Genomic DNA, 16,067 nt, shown 5'->3' on the forward strand with positions numbered 1-16,067 from the left:
ACGAGGTGTGGCAGCCACAGTGTTTCAGGTTCGACTGCGTAGGCCTACGACACGGTTTAAGTTTAATTCATGGTTTAGTCAGGCTGCCATATCGTACGTCATGTTTGGTGCGTGTCATGGGCCAGAAGCATCTCCATGTCGGACACCCGTGCCATGTATTGGACCTTCTCATCTATACATGGTCCGATGCGTCAGGCTCCTTTCATGTGTCAGGTGCCACCGTGCGTCAGGTTTCAGCTGTCACCAGACTTATGTTGTGTGTGTCATGTCCCTTTTGAGTGCTTGTTTATGTGCTACGATAATGATAGCCATATGTGTTATACATCTTTGCCATCGTGGGTCAAGGTTCAGGGGCGTGTGTCATGCTCCTGTCAGTGTCTGTTGTCTACCGGGTGTTAGGTCCCTGTGTTGTGTCATACCACTGTGTCCAGTGTCGCGTCATTGCGGTATGTCTGGTCGCCATTGTGCGTCAGGCCTGTGCGTGGTATGTCGTGTGTTACATCGAACCTCCACGCGGCGTGCCATGTTACGCCAGACCTCTGCATGGTATGACGTGTGTTACATGGGACCTCTGCGTGGTGTGCCGTGTGTTACGTCAAACCTTCGCGTGGTATGCCGTTTGTCACACCAAACCTCTACGTGGTGTGCCATTTGTTACGTCGAACCTCCGCGCGGCATGCCATGCATTACGTCAGACCTCTGCGTGGTATGTCATGTGTTACGGCCGGACGCCCCTGTACGTCAGACCTCTGCGCGGCATGCCGTGTGCCATACCAGACCTTGAGACGCGTCACCGCGGCACACCAGACCACTGTGTCGGGTGTCGTGTGTCAGATGGCAGCCGTGTGTCAGACCTTTGTGTGCTGTGCTGTGTGTCAGGTCCCAGCCCAGAGCCCGGCTCTGCTGTGACGATCAATGACCCCGGCTGATAGCGGGCCGACGCCCCATCAGCCCGCACCCATCAATATTTATGATATCGACACCACACTCCCATATGTATAATATTGGATAGAAATGCGGCACTTAGCAGGCTGGCCGAGTGGAAATGGAGAGCTTTAGAGCGGGCTAAGAGCGTGTTGCTCCGAGCCGGGAGAGGAGCGATGCGCCCTGGTAGCCGCGGCGGCTTCGGTCCGTGCCCAGCGGCGTCCGCCGGCCTGAGAGGCGTCCGCCGGTCTAAGAGGCGCCCGCCGGTCTAAGAGGCGCCCGCCGGTCTAAGAAGAGCCTGCCGGTCCGAGAGGCGTCCGCCGGTCTAAGAGGCGCCCGCCGGCCCGAGAGGCGCCCGCCGGTCTAAGAAGAGCCTGCCGGTCCGAGAGGCGTCCGCCGGCCTGAGAGGCGCCCGCCGGCCCGAGAGGCGTCCGCTGGCCCGAGAGGCGCCTGCCGGTCCGAGAGGCGTTCGCCAGCCTGAGAGGCGCCTGCCGGCCCGAGAGGCGTCCGCCAGCCTGAGAGGCGTAAGAAACCTGAGAGGCGCCCGCCGGTCTGACAGGCGTCCGCCAGCCTGAGAGGCACCCGCCGGTCTGAGAGGCGCCGCGGCCTGAGAGGCGTCCGCCGGTCTGAGAGGCGCCGCGGCCTGAGAGGCGCCCGCCGGTCTGAGAGGCGCCCGCCGGTCTAAGAGGCGCCTGCCGGCTCGAGAGGCGTCCGCCAGCCCGGGAGGCGCCCGCCGGTCTGAGAGGCGCCGCGGCCTGAGAGGCGCCCGCCGGCCCGAGAGGCGCCCGTCGGTCTCAGAGGCGCCCGCCGGCCCGAGAGGCGCCCGCCGGTCTAAGAAGAGCCTGCCGGTCCGAGAGGCGTCCGCCGGCCTGAGAGGCGCCCGCCGGCCCGAGAGGCGTCCGCTGGCCCGAGAGGCGCCTGCCGGTCCGAGAGGCGTTCGCCAGCCTGAGAGGCGCCTGCCGGCCCGAGAGGCGTCCGCCAGCCTGAGAGGCGTAAGAAACCTGAGAGGCGCCCGCCGGTCTGACAGGCGTCCGCCAGCCTGAGAGGCACCCGCCGGCCTGAGAGGCGCCGCGGCCTGAGAGGCGTCCGCCGGTCTGAGAGGCGCCGCGGCCTGAGAGGCGCCCGCCGGTCTGAGAGGCGCCCGCCGGTCTAAGAGGCGCCTGCCGGCTCGAGAGGCGTCCGCCAGCCCGGGAGGCGCCCGCCGGTCTGAGAGGCGCCGCGGCCTGAGAGGCGCCCGCCGGCCCGAGAGGCGCCCGTCGGTCTCAGAGGCGCCCGCCGGCCCGAAAGGCGCCCACCGGCCCGAAAGGCGCCCACCGGCCCGAAAGGCGCCCAGCGGCCGACGGCAGCGGCTCTGAGCTGTCCACCGGATTGAGGATCAGGGCAGCCATCCACACAAGCCCGCTGTCGCAAATAGCTGCTGAAATGAACGCGTTGCCTGGTAACTGCAGTTATGCACATCTAGCCAGCTGACACTGTATGCGCTTCACAGGACCTGATCCAAAGCACGTGATCGATAGTTGAAAGCAACGCACAAGGAAGTGGAGTGCGCTAAAGAAATTGATGTAGACATACCAGATGATTTGTGGCCAGAGATCGCAAGTTGTTCTGATGATGTTTGGACAACTAGTTCACTAAGTGACTGTTCCACAGGGATTTGGGGATGGTGGGAGAGACGCGGTCTGTTGGTAGATTTGTCATACACATGGGCGGTGGAGTGGCCACGCCGTGTTGTCCTAGTTACGGCGGGCGATATTAGTCATTTTTTAACGGAAGGTTAATGTGTTTAATGTTTTAAAGCATTGTGATATATTTCAAGAAAACCTGCCATCCACAGAAGTCTAGATTATGGAGAGTTCCAAAGAGCTTTGTTGAAAACACTTCTCCAACTCAGGTGGAAGGTTTTCAACACGAAATGTCATTCTCGAAGACTTTTGAATGTGACATTTCCTCTCGAATTTCCGAAATATTTATCCTGTTTGAATGCGTGGCGGCACTTGTCGCCGAAACGCTTTATGTCGGCCTGGCTTTGCTCTCCCGCCTGCCCACTCAGGAGCAGTGTTTTACGTCTCCGCACGATCTGGACGTCGCACATAGGGGGGGGGGGGAGGGGTCGGCAGCTGGCAAGGGTCACTGGCTGTAGGGCGGCAGCTGGCCTGGCTGCGACGGGGCGGGCCGAGCAGCAGCCGGCTGTCAGCGGTTCGCCCCCTCCCCCCTCCCCCCTCCGCCCTCCCCCCGGCCGGGCCCACATGCGGCGGACGCTGGTAACAGGCCAAGCCACCTGTGCTGAGACGGACCCGGTACCGGCCCCCGTATCGCGGCCACAAACGCCTGCCCAGCCGGGCGTGCTGTCGCCACTTACCCCAACACAGCCGCGTCGGTTGCTGGCCTCGCACACTGTTTCGGACATGCGCAACGTCGCGAAAGGACTTGTGTCCAGAGGTCGGGCATAGACGGGCCGAGGAAGGAGATGATTGGAGCGCCATCAGCTGAGAGGCAGGAGATGCTGGAGCGTCATCAGCTGAGAGGCAGAAGATACTGTAGTTCCATCAGTTGAGAGGCGGGAGATGCTGGAGCGCCATCAGCTGAAAGGCAAATAGAATCAGTCTGATCACCACGCGCCCCATCATTCATCCCACAAGCACCATTGTCGCTTCGTCTTTCAGCTTAATGCAATTTAATCGTCTTACTAGCTTTATTCTAATCATATTGGCACCACGTTTTCGTCATGCAGCTTTCCTTACGTTGGTTGTAAAATCAGCCCATTTGCTTGCTGAGAACGCATGATATACCTGACTGTACTATGACCTCGCCATTAATGCGCCTGTCCGCCATAAACGTGTTTCATTTTCCTCTACTGTCGAAGACCCAGCCAAGATGTAATAATTACATTTTTGCTTTTCCCAATATTGCTGGGTATAGTGCAAATTAATTTTGCAATGACGCAGCGAAGCTTTATTCTATATAAATTGACTATTGTTATGTATCACAAATTGTAAAAATTGTTCCTGTTAGCTATGCTTTATAAAGCTGCCTTCGGCGTTAATGCCAAGTTGCCGTTGAGACAAGCGGTGAATTCCAGTTAGGCCGAGAACAAATTTCATTTCAAAGTGAACCACACCGCCACTGCTGTTTCAAGAGAAGCTCTGTCAAAATCCACTGCAAATGACGATTTTCCCCACGTTGCGAGATGCAAGGCATTCGACTTGACCTGGACAGCGGCTGCACGCCGAGATGTGACGTCACAAAGCTGCTGCAGCAGACACTGCGCATTTCCGACGTGAGCTGAATAGCCCGGCTGCGTGTCGCACCGGCTTTGCACTCGGCCGAGCGAGCGATCGAGGCTAGGCCACCCCGCCGCCACATCGTCGGCCCTGGTAAGAATATGCTGCAGAACAAGCTGTAGGTTGGATACCTTACAGTAAGGTCAATGGAAAAAAATCGTCATAAGTGTTAAGTTTTCGGCATGACTTACTTCAAAATCTTACGGCAGGAAATGTCAGGATATTGTTTTTAAAAATTACACCGTGAACCAAACTTTCAAGCATTTAAACAAAACCGACGTGACCGTGGATTTCATGTTGGAAACACAACAATTACATAAGATTCCACACATTTTAATTTGAAATGATTTGTGATCATGAGCACACTTAAGAACGTCGAGGCTCCACAATATAACCGATGCATGCGTGACAAGGTCATTGAAGCAGCAGGTTAACCCTACCTCCTGGCATACTGAAAGTCGATTTTTGTTGGTTTAGGAACTCCAAATTCATAATGTCGAAGCACTGAGACTAAACGCCGTCTTTGATACAGTATGATATGATTGTTCTTTAAAACCAGCAGTGACACGCTATCGATGTGAGATCACCTGTATTACGAGCTTACGCAGTAAACAAATTTAATTGCAATGCAGTATTGGGATGTCTGAAGCAGTGAGATGCCATGTGATGACCAGCATGCCCTCCGCAATCTCTTGTTAAAATGTACTCACACAATATGATGGTGATAGCTGATGGGAGAGAGTAGGGAGAGTTGTATCCGTTTTACACTAATCTCCCTCTTACTATAACTACTTAGCAAAGGATTAAAATCACGATTTCTACAGACAGTCTGCAGCTGCGGCTGTGCTATTTTGTAGTTTGCTGTGACTGCGACAAGACAAACTTTTGCTTTTAATCAGTCAGTGTTTGTTTCATGACCTTTGAAACCTCGGTTTTGGTTGTTCAGGTATAAATTATGGATCTACATAAGAAACGTAAAATTCACCCTGTTATCTGGATGAAAATGAAGATAAAGGCTATAACAGATTTCATCTTCATATGCAGCCGCAAAATTTTAGAAAGCACGCCTTTATTTTTTGGCGCATGACTCCTGAATGAACTCTTTTCGAATGAAACAGCCTGTCCCACCCTTGGAAAATTGTATCCCATGGTGGGAGAAGTTGCGCTTATGTTTTTTCCTAGAGTAACTTGCACCGCCACCAAGCTGAATGCGCTACGACATGCAGGCCAAATATGCTCGTCTGTGTTATTTCCTAGTTCGTTGGGATTGCGACGGCACAAACTTTTGCTTTTAATCAGTCAGTGTTTGTGACATGACTCCTGTCACCTTGGTTTCGGTTGTTCAGGTATAAATCATAGATCTACGTAGGAAATGTAAAAGTCAACTGGCTGTCTGGACGAAAATAAGTTATGACACTCATGTCGGCCAATCATTGACAGTAATTCAGTCGACGACATAGTGTTGTACCATGGTAGCAACGATACAACTAGCCTCATGCACTGCTGGTACATGAATCACCCAACATCTTGGAAAAAGCTCGCGCCACACAATAGTCGTTAGCTAACAGGTGCCAAATACCACGCGGTAGATACGCCGTGTATGCTTCCCCACCACTCAGTGCAGCATTCAGATTGTCTTAGTTACGTCGTACCTCCCTAGCGTCCATTTACACATGTCTCTGCAGTTAACAATCCTACGCAGAAAACAGCTCTAGTGTCTCGTCCACCCCAAAACGCTGGCAGGTATGCGGTCGGAAGTAAACTAAAAGATAGAGCAAGTGAGCTACCAGCGTGTTGCTCCAAGGCTGGAGACTGTCATTCGTCCAGTACGTTTGGATTAAACCACCCCGACACTACTTGCACGTGATGTAGTTCACCCCGCTGTCACCTACAGCTCAGTGTCGTAAGCGGAAAGTACTGTCGTCCACCCTTGAAGGCACAGGCAACAGTAATTGCCATCGTCATGGTAATGATGCAAATAAGCCAAGTTCGCAAACAGAACGAACGCAACCTGACCCAATGAAGGCACACATGATTTAACTCGATCTTGACAATAAACAAGCTAAGCCCGTATTGACGGATGGGCGGGCGTGTCTACATCCATGCCATGTTTGCAATAAACGCATATTCCCACGTGTGCTCGTGACATTAACTCCAATTGCGTGATCGGCTTCTCCTTGCATCCGCCTGTTGAGCCCGGATGTGCTCGTCATTTCTATCATTATGTTGTGGACTTGGCGCGACTTTGGACCGGTGTATCTGCCGAAGATGATTCGGTTCGCCGCGCACCCGTCTGCCCAGCTCGTCTCCCGCCGTCGCCTCGTTCTCCCTGGCGAAATGGGACCGTGCAGCGTCTTTGATACTCCATCTCCGGGCCCTTCTCAGCAAGCGTAAACAGCCAGGCAGTGCTTGTTTCCTGGGGCGGAGAGACGCTGTGCGTTGGGGTCGGCCAGCAGCGCAGCGGGCAGACGCGGACTGAACAGTGGCCACCAGAGGAGCCAGACATCCAGACAAATGTTGGCAGATGATCACAGACACCGCTGAAGTCGCTCAATCGGATACATTAGGTCTTAGTTGGAGACTTCCCTACGGATACTTCATATTCAAAGCGTTATTTTCCATAAGTCATTCTTCATAAGGACAGTCATTTTTCATTTTTCCATGAGGACAAATCGGTCATTTTCCATAAGGACAAACTCGAAAGCTGGGGGCGAAGTCGTAAAGCAACGAGATAGCTCACAAACTTGGCAGACAAGGTGTTGAATAAAGATGTTGAAATAAATGAGGAGCGGTCGAAAACAACTACGCTTTGCTGGTAAATCTTCAAGCGTACAAGACTTGATGTTATAAGCTTAAGTAAATGAAAACGAATTAGATATTTGGAAAGCGCACCAACCCAAAGTCACTAAGGTGAAACTCCTCCATATGTTCGATTTGTCGACATCAGTTTAACTTCGGCGCCTGCAAATATGGTAATGCGATATCCTCCTGACAACATTAGCAGAACTTTCTGTACAAGAAAACACCAAATAAAAACAAAACCACAAACATACGTAACCTAGGCAAAGATGGGAGTGTTTCCGGGAACATTAATTGACTTCCGTTATGCCCAAATCGGCGTTATTTTCCATCAAATTAACCGGACAAGCTCATAGAGTTTTAAGATTTTTTATTTACTTTACAGACACACCATTGCTGATCGCTCTTAACCTGAAGGCACTTGCCGATGTGTTTTCAAAAGCATACTAGGTGTATGCAATTGCTTGGAGCCTTGTGAACTTGCCGTAGTGTTGCCCGCTGGCTTCGAACTATCTTTTGAGGAACGCTGTTTTAGAGAATGTTACTACCATCTGTTGAAAATTGGGATGATGCAGGATTTCTCTGCAACAGCTTGGAGTGAGCGTGCAGGCAACATGTGCATAGAGATGGCAGAGATCAAGTCTGTCAGGGCTAAGTTCGCAGTAAAATTCATCGCAGCTTTCAAGTATGCACGGATGAAGCAAGTCCAACTTCAGGCGGCGATAAAGCCCATCTTGATGTGGCACGCATCTGAACCGCAATTTTTTGGAAAAGCCTGACGTGGCAACGACGACAGGGCAAATAGACTCGTATTTCCTCTTGTCATGCTTTGAAACGCGTTCGTACGCACCCAGCGGTTTATTCTGAAACACATGTGCTCCTAGCTTGCTGCACAGTGTAGTTTCGGGCCATTAAGTTACGTTTAGTTGTAGTGCGAGGGAAGGGTTGAGACGACACACGGACACGAATACGAGGTACTATGTGGTGCGGTGCACGAATATTGTGGATGTCCGGGCTATCGTTCAGGTCTGGCATCTTAGTTTGGATACATCGTCTCGGCCAGTCAGTTCTCCGGGCGTTGTCAGGTGCTGTCGAGTGCTGGGGAAGACGGGATGGAGTTCAGATTTTTGGCATGTGCACGTCACAACAAAATTTTGTCCCGGGAATTCCTGGGGTTTGAACCTTTTCTGGCCGCTTCCGTGTTATGATATGCATATGCGTAACTATTTGCTTTTTATTACAGTGTCAATGTTTAAGAAATCTGATGATTTAGTAATTGTATTAGTAATTTTGATGATTTAGTAATTGATGGAAGCAATTGTCAAATCTACAAATGCAAAGAATGGTAGATGAATCTTGCTAGAGCGGGACAAATAAGGGTTGGGAGAGGAGGGGGAGGGGGAGGGGGGGGGGGGGGGTAACACGGTTTTCAGTATCCTCCCACATAGACCCTTAGGGTTAATGATCAATGTTTCCAAAGTTCTTGGGTAGCTGCTTCCTTCTTATCCGCTGTTTGTGAGTGCGTTGGGTCATAAGGATTTGGGTGCACAATTAGAACAAGTTGAACCCTTCTCCTTTAGTTCATCGGCTAAGCTTAGATGCATCAACGCGGACGGTTCCTAAAAACAATACGAACAGTTTCTGAAGACAATGCGGACGGTTCCTGAAGACGATGCGAACGTCTCCTGAAGACAATGCGGACAGTTCCTGAAGACAATGCGGACGGTTCCTAAAGACAATGCGGACGGTTCCTGAAGGGCTTTATTCACACTCCACTCTGCCCAGCTTCCAGCCAGCCGAATTTCCATCTCCTCACGTCGGCCTTCGACTCGGCGTTCCCCACCTGAGTGTTCCCCACCTGATCACGACACCGCGTGCGTGCAGGTGCTTCACGGAGACCGCGCCGGACCGACTTGTTGAAGGTGGAGTGGTTTACACAGTGAGCTGAACAAACGCCAACTGATTAGGGCAAAGTTGCCCTAACTGGCTCGGTTCTCATCAAATCTGGGATTGAATATGTCATTAAGTCGCGAGGTGTAACATACAATCAACACGGCGTGGGGTATAAACCTGTATTAATCCGAAGCTTTGCGTTTGCTGTTTACATTTCACTTGCTTGATTTAGTTTTCCTGTTCGCTTCAGCCAGTGCTGAGATTACCGTAAAATAGACTATTGTCTGGGGCCAGCGATGTAGGTTAGAGGAGCGTTTCAGCTGTGGAGCCCGGAACACATTCGTTGGGGAATATTGGAGGCCGTTTCTGCCCCGATAGAAGTCAAACTACGTGATGCATTCCCGAAACTTGGTCTCAGCTCCGGGCGGTGCCTGCCGGGGCGGTACGTCGCGTTCAGACTAGGGTCTTGGTCGCCGTGCAGCAGGACGGCACCACCGCGGGCAGATATGTACAGGTCGGCCCATGTCGGGCCGTCTTCGTCTCTCTCTCTCTCTCTCTCTCTCTCTCTCTCTCTCTCTCTCTCTCTCTCTCTCTCTCTCTCTCTCTCTCTCTCTCTCTCTCTCTCTCTCTCTCTCTCTCTCTCTCTCCTCTCTCCCCTTCTCTCTCTCTTCTCACTCTCTTTCTCTTTCTACACCTAACCCCCGCGTGTCCCGCCCTGCCCCGCCCCCCGTCGCCCGCCGCTCCGCCCTGGCCAGTCGCACGCCCTCAGTCAGCTCACGCGCCGTCAGCGGCCTTTTAAAAGGTATTTGCCATTTCCAATCCCACCCGGGGCCCGGGTGGGGATCGGCGCCAGCGGCCGAAGCGGTCCTCTGCGCCTCGCTGAATGTCAAGAGCGGCCCCATCGCCTGCTATGGCGACGGCCTCCGGTCCGGCTGTGGGGCGCCACTGCAGTAGTCGGGCCCACACCAGCCGCTGCTTGGAGTCTAGTGCGAGTCTAGGCCGTCTGCGCACCTGAAGCCCTCTGAGCACCCGAGGAAGTGCGAAAGGGGACAGCTCGGTACGGGTGGCGGGGAGTTGAAAACCATTGCGTGCGGAGGGGTGTAGGTTCGTGCCTGACACGCGATTTCGAGGAGGTAGGTGGGCAGGTAATTGTTTATTGGTTGATTACTGGCAAACACCCTGGCACCTAATGGCCCAATACCCTTTGATAGTTTGGGACGGTCGTAGGGCTTCTAAAGCATAATAATGGGCTCTCAAGGCAGAAAAATGGAATATCGAGCTAAAAAAGGCCCCAAACAAAAACCAGGGCCTCCAAAGCTCCCTTAGAAACCCGAAGTATACCCCTCGACTGCACGGGAGTCGTATGCCTCTGCTTGGCTCTTTTATTGCCCGAAATCCTGGCTGTACCACTGCATCCGGTCGAGCACGTTTACAAACATAACGCCTCGAAAACAAAAGGCATCGAGCTACGCTTCCAGGTTCCAGTGATCACACGAACAGCGAAGTTCGTACGCCTTTGGGTCCGGCCGAGCTGGCTGTAGCGTACCTGAGTAAGCTGTTAAAGAGAACCGAAGGAGCCCAAACCATCATGTGGGTCCCCAATGTGATAGCGGCAAAACTTCTTCAGCGAAAAGGTAGTCGAAAATTTATCTAATAAATGAATACCACCTTCATAAAAGGCACATCGAACCCATCGGCAGAACAAGACAGCAAAATGAATCAATTTGCAACGACCAAATTTCGTGCGCTATATGATGTCAATAGCCTATCCGTATGGGGTAGCTACCGATGTCTGGATGGGTATCGATGATGGAGTAAATATGATGTCTCTGCAGCTCCGTTGGTAGGGTTGGTAGATCGTTGGCTATTGTGACGGCTGCATGGCACGCATGCCTGGTCCAAGGCCCAGTAACCGAGCTCATGTGGCTCGTCTGACGGGCAATGGACAGCTGGCCAAGAGAACCAAACTAAAACTGGGACGCTTCACCAGGTCAATGCGTTGCGTGGCAAATCAAAGGCAGTCGGCATAAACTATCAGCTGATCTAAAATCGCCTCGCTGGATGGCAGGATAGGGATCTTTTCAACAAGATACGCTAAGAAACATTCCGGATTTCAAAGCTATCCAGTGGCCAACAAATGCTCGTGCATGGTCTTTTAGGATGACCACGTTATTAACGCAAATATGTGACACTGCAGCTGCTGTCGTGGAGAACAGGCGCCCTAACTCTTGGTATCAAAGACGCTTGCCTGCCCTCAAACTAGCCTCACCACTTCGGATCTTGATCGCTGGTTGTTAGGATATATGGAGCTGGGCGTGACAGTTCGCGACATAGGTCCATGGGTGCCGTCTGCATCGTACCCACGGCGTCTCCATCGATTTTTAGGAAGTGAAATATTGGTGGTCTACGTGACAGCTAATTAACGAAATTAGCTCCACGCAATAAGTAGATCTCATTTGTGTAATGACAGCCAGACCTGGCTGATGCATTCCACTTTTCCACGGTTAAACGTACAAGAGCTGTGGCCGTGCCTTGCACACGACGGAACACGGAAAGCAGCGGGACGTGCTACCGCAAAACGCAGAGTGAGTGAGCATACGGCACTTGACGGAGTTTCGTTGCATGAGACATCATACCGCAGCGTTTCACATTTTGTTTTCAGAATACGAGCCTATCACAGAGCCACCGCGACAAGTCAGGAGCCCGCCGCGCAGACCCTTCTGACAGGGTGACGGCGCCCTGACCGGACGCCGGCACTCCTGACCGGCAGGGCAGGCCTCGCCACCCGCTCCGGGCCAGACTGAACCACCTATTGGCCGTACCCGTCAGCTGTCTGCCGACAGGTTGGCAGCGCCACTCGCCAGATGGCACGCGGTGTCACCGCCAAGACGCACCAGGACGCAGTGAAAAAGTCACAACAGGATATCAACTGAAACTGCAGCTTTAATACGAATGTCGACTTATCAAGGAAAAACAGTGCCTCGGATTGCGGCAGGCGGGCAGCCATTTCCAGCGCGCTCGGCGGCGCCGAGATGGGGGGACGTGTCGGACGGCACTGCTCTCCCAGCTGCTTGGACCACAGGGCGCCGGCCACCGGCGCCCGGGTCGGCACATGCTGCGCTTTCTCGTTCGCTCTCTTTCTCCTCCACCCCGCCGCCGGTGAAGCAAAGGCGGTACCTGGCCGTTATGGCGAGAGAAGTCAGTACTGCACCGGATGAATGATAACGTCATCGCCGTCACCCCGCCGGCATTGTCAGGTCGCGCCGCTGCCAGCGCGAGCGCCTGCCCCCTCCCGCATTCGTTCCATGGGGCAGGTATGAGGCGGTCCCGTGAGTGGAGGTCACCAAGGTGACGCGGCTGGAGCGGTCGCCAGTGGGGGCGAGCATGGAACACCGGGCCAGAGCAGGCGGAACAGTACCGGTGCGAGCGACACGCTCGTCGCCGAGGACCGCCATCCACACGAGCGACACGCTCGTCGGCGAGGACCGCCACCCACACGAACGGCACGTTCGTCGCCGAGGACTGCCACCCACACGAACGACACGCTCGTCGCCGAGGACCGCCATCCACATGAGCGACACGCTCGTCGGCGAGGACCGCCACCCACACGAACGGCACGTTCGTCGCCGAGGACTGCCACCCACACGAACGACACGCTCGTCGCCGAGGACTGCCACCCACACGAACGACACGCTCGTCGCCGAGGACTGCCACCCACACGAACGACACGCTCGTCGCCGAGGACCGCCACCCGCACGAGCGGCACGCCCGCCGCCGAGGACCGCCACCCGCACGAGCGACACGCCCGCCACAACGGACGGCCACCCACACGAGCGGCACGCCCGCCGCCGAGGACCGCCACCCGCACGAGCGGCACGCGCGCCGCCACGGACCGCCACCCGGTGATAACTAGTCGCCATGTGAAACTGACCGCGTCGGTGTGGCCGGTGAAAGTGAAACGATGGCTTGCGGTTTGCTGGCCTGTAGTGTGGTGACGTCTTTTGTCAGGCAACTTTGAGCACAATGATAGTTGATTTGATGAAAACCGTTTCGCAAAAACGTGACGCGCGTTCTGACGCCTCGGAAGCGTGCACGCTATGTAAATAATCTGGGGTATGTTATTTACGCATGCTGATTTGGTTTCCTATGACCACAGCGCAGGAGAGCGCATGTGAGCCCGGCTCGGTACTGTCCTGGAAGTGACCATACTGCATTTCAACCATTGGAATATTGTCTGCTTAATTTCCTCACAATCGCATGATATAAATCGTTTATTATTATTATATCATAATAAATATTATTATAAATCGTGTATTGGTAAATGCGTCTTTGCCAAGTGTTAAAACATTCTCCCTCCTCACGTGCACCGCTGTAGACAGTGATATCGAGCGGGATGGGGTCCATGTCGTCGGTCGTCACAGAGAATTAACCGTCCGCATGTGGCGTGACAATGTTTGATCTGGTGCGACAGCATCATTCGCGTTTCTGTCCGTGCCGAGCGTTTGCCTCTGAGATAATCAAACCGGACTACTATTAGGCGGTCGTAAGCTCCTGAACTAGTTGCAACACGTTATGTCGACATTTCAAGGGGTATGTCGGTCGTTGCAAAGCTAATATGTCAACAGATAAATATTAGACCGATATATCCCACAGCGTTTAGCTGCAAAGTTAATTAAGACAGTGTGACGGGTGATATTTCGGGGGCTGGTTATGTCGGGGTAGATTTTCGCCATTTTCCGGTCTGTCACGCTCACTACGATACGAGATCGCATTTCTTATCAGTTGGTTAGTGAGAGCCTGTTTGGGCTGCGGGGGAGGGACAGTCGTAGTGCACGCTGGCCACTGGCTAAAGAGGGACCCAGAGGGCGCTGAACCGCATTTATATTGTTAACTTCAAGGCTCAAGCTCTCGTGGAGGTCCGGAAAAAACAAAATCCGACGGCAGCTACTGCATAATTTTAACTGCCATAATAGGCAGGTGACGACACGTGGACGGCATTGAAGGACGGCATCTAGGATTTCATAAGACTGCAAAATTTCAACTACTAATCCTTGCATTGTTGTGAATCACGAAATAAGGTCATGAAATTAAGTGGGAAAATTTAATTTAAGGCATACTTGGTCTGGTGGCCTATCGATCTTTCCCCCGACGGGTTGAAGTTATTCACATCACTTGTTCACGGCCAGGCGCCTAGGAGTTCACATGTATGTTTGCAAACGAACTGTAACTGACCTCGTATTGCGTGAAGATGAGACGATTGCTCGAGATATCGTGCGTGTCAGGTGCCTTGGAATAAACACACCACTGCGACCAATTAATTCCCCGGCTGTTGCCAGGCTTTTTGGTGGTGGTGTTTGGCTGATGGCTGGTGGTGTTTGGCTCTCAGCTACGCACGCACCACTGTCCGAGTTTTTTTTCCTTGGGATTGCTTGGATTCAAATTAGAACCTTCTGATTACAAGTCCATAACTTTTTCTTGTTCATCGCTCCTGAATATTTGGGGATTGGTTTCGCAGAACCGGAGGCAAATTTTGGGCTGATCTTTTATGGAGGCCACTGCATTCGGTCATTTCGGCCACCATTGGCTGACAATGCGGTTGTAATCCGTTGATGGCTTATGGTTTATTAAAGGGGCTGGCAGCTAATGCCATGTGACCTGCTTGCTTGATTCTTTCAAACTTTCTGGTGTGTTCCCTACCAATAATTTAGGCTAATAACGTCGATAATGTAGATTAGTAATGTCAACAATGTTGGCTGTAATGCCGATAATCTAGGCTAGTTATGTCGATAATGCATGCTAGTAATGCCGATATTGTAGGCTAGTAATATCGATATAATAGAATAGCAATGTAGATTATGTCGGTTAGTAATGCCAGTAATATGGGTTTGTAATTCCAATATTATAGGCTTGTAATGCCGGTAATATAGCCCTTGTACCCTCTGTTGTTATCAACAAAAAACGGCGTACCTTAAAGTCTGGCTTGGTCTCCACAAAAATAAGTAAAATTGTGATCCAACAAATGCCAGCTGGTTATGATACCACGTTTCATTACATCACCAACCCATTGGCGTCTAGCCCATAATTAAAGGACAGTCGCTAGTCGTCTTTTATTTGCACTTTTTCCGAGCATTGATATAAGTAGTTCCGCAACATGAAGACGTGTTGCGGAACCAAACGCGTCATCTGAAATGAGCATCTCCATCTTCCTATCTACGCCAAAATGCATCGTGTGTTATCAACCAGTCCATCACATTGCAGCACCAGTGTCTGTTGCTAGCTGATGTTCAGCTCAGGCTGTCATGCATTGCATTCTAGTGCGATGGACCTGAGAGGCTGAACCCAAGATGGCGCTAGTAATTCCTTTCAAAATCCAAGCAAAGCCGCAGCCATAACCTCACGATTCCCTCCAGAGATATCTCAGTCTGATGAAAAATGAATATGCAAATTGGCGTCAGGCGATGTGCAAATTTCAAACGAGGCGACGGTGTCCCATAGCAGGGCGAGAACTCGCCGCCTTTGGCGGCCGATGGGCTCTGGTGCCTCACTCCAATGCATTATTGGTGCATTAGTACGTTTGCAACACCATTCACGTCTTTGAGTGGATGTTTGTTTGCAGACAATACTCCGGTGTCTACTTGGGTGAGAACCATGGGTTTAATGCCCTTCGGTGTCCGTTGTCACACGTGCGAGGATGTGACCAGCACAATAAGCAGCATCTGAACCTCGGCATTCAGTTCTGAATCCAGCTCTTCAAAGCGGCCCGGCTGTTCCCTTCCATTACGGAATTTGCGGGGTGGTCGTGCTCCGGCAAGCCCCAAGGCAGGAAATAATTAACATAATTAGCCTATATCGTATGAAAGGTCCAATCAGTTGACGTCCGTGGCGAGTCATTGTTGAAGTTAGAGGCCCATGCCCATGTCACCTAAGACATTACCGCGATTATTTTCTACACCAGAGGGGCAGATTGAGGGAGGACGTTCGAGGAAACCTTTAATTTCTGGAAGGAGGAGTTAGTGTAAAAAGTATTCTAGGCTCCAACGCAGCATGTCTGATTCCTTCCCATTAGCGCCCAGCCTCACACGAAAAATCGACTCCTATGAAATCTGGTGAAGTGTGCCATTTTAAACAAGTTCACTACCGTCAAAATCTCATTGCTCTGCCTCCGTGTTA

General features: G+C 52.3%; 1 protein-coding gene across 1 annotated transcript in view; it reads right to left on the reverse strand.

Moving 5' to 3' along the window:
• Nucleotides 1-3,051: 3,051 nt before the first annotated feature.
• Nucleotides 3,052-16,067, reverse strand: part of LOC119098186 (membralin) — a 110,499-nt gene continuing 97,483 nt past the window's right edge. Inside the window, exon 15 of the mRNA XM_037221112.1 lies at nt 3,052-3,081. Coding sequence (XP_037077007.1) covers nt 3,052-3,081 — 30 coding nt within the window. The remainder of the gene's footprint in view (nt 3,082-16,067) is intronic.

Source organism: Pollicipes pollicipes, unplaced genomic scaffold (assembly GCF_011947565.3).
Source record: "Pollicipes pollicipes isolate AB1234 unplaced genomic scaffold, Ppol_2.1 Scaffold_4740;HRSCAF=5597_pilon_pilon_pilon, whole genome shotgun sequence".
NCBI classification, from domain to species: domain Eukaryota; kingdom Metazoa; phylum Arthropoda; class Thecostraca; order Pollicipedomorpha; family Pollicipedidae; genus Pollicipes; species Pollicipes pollicipes.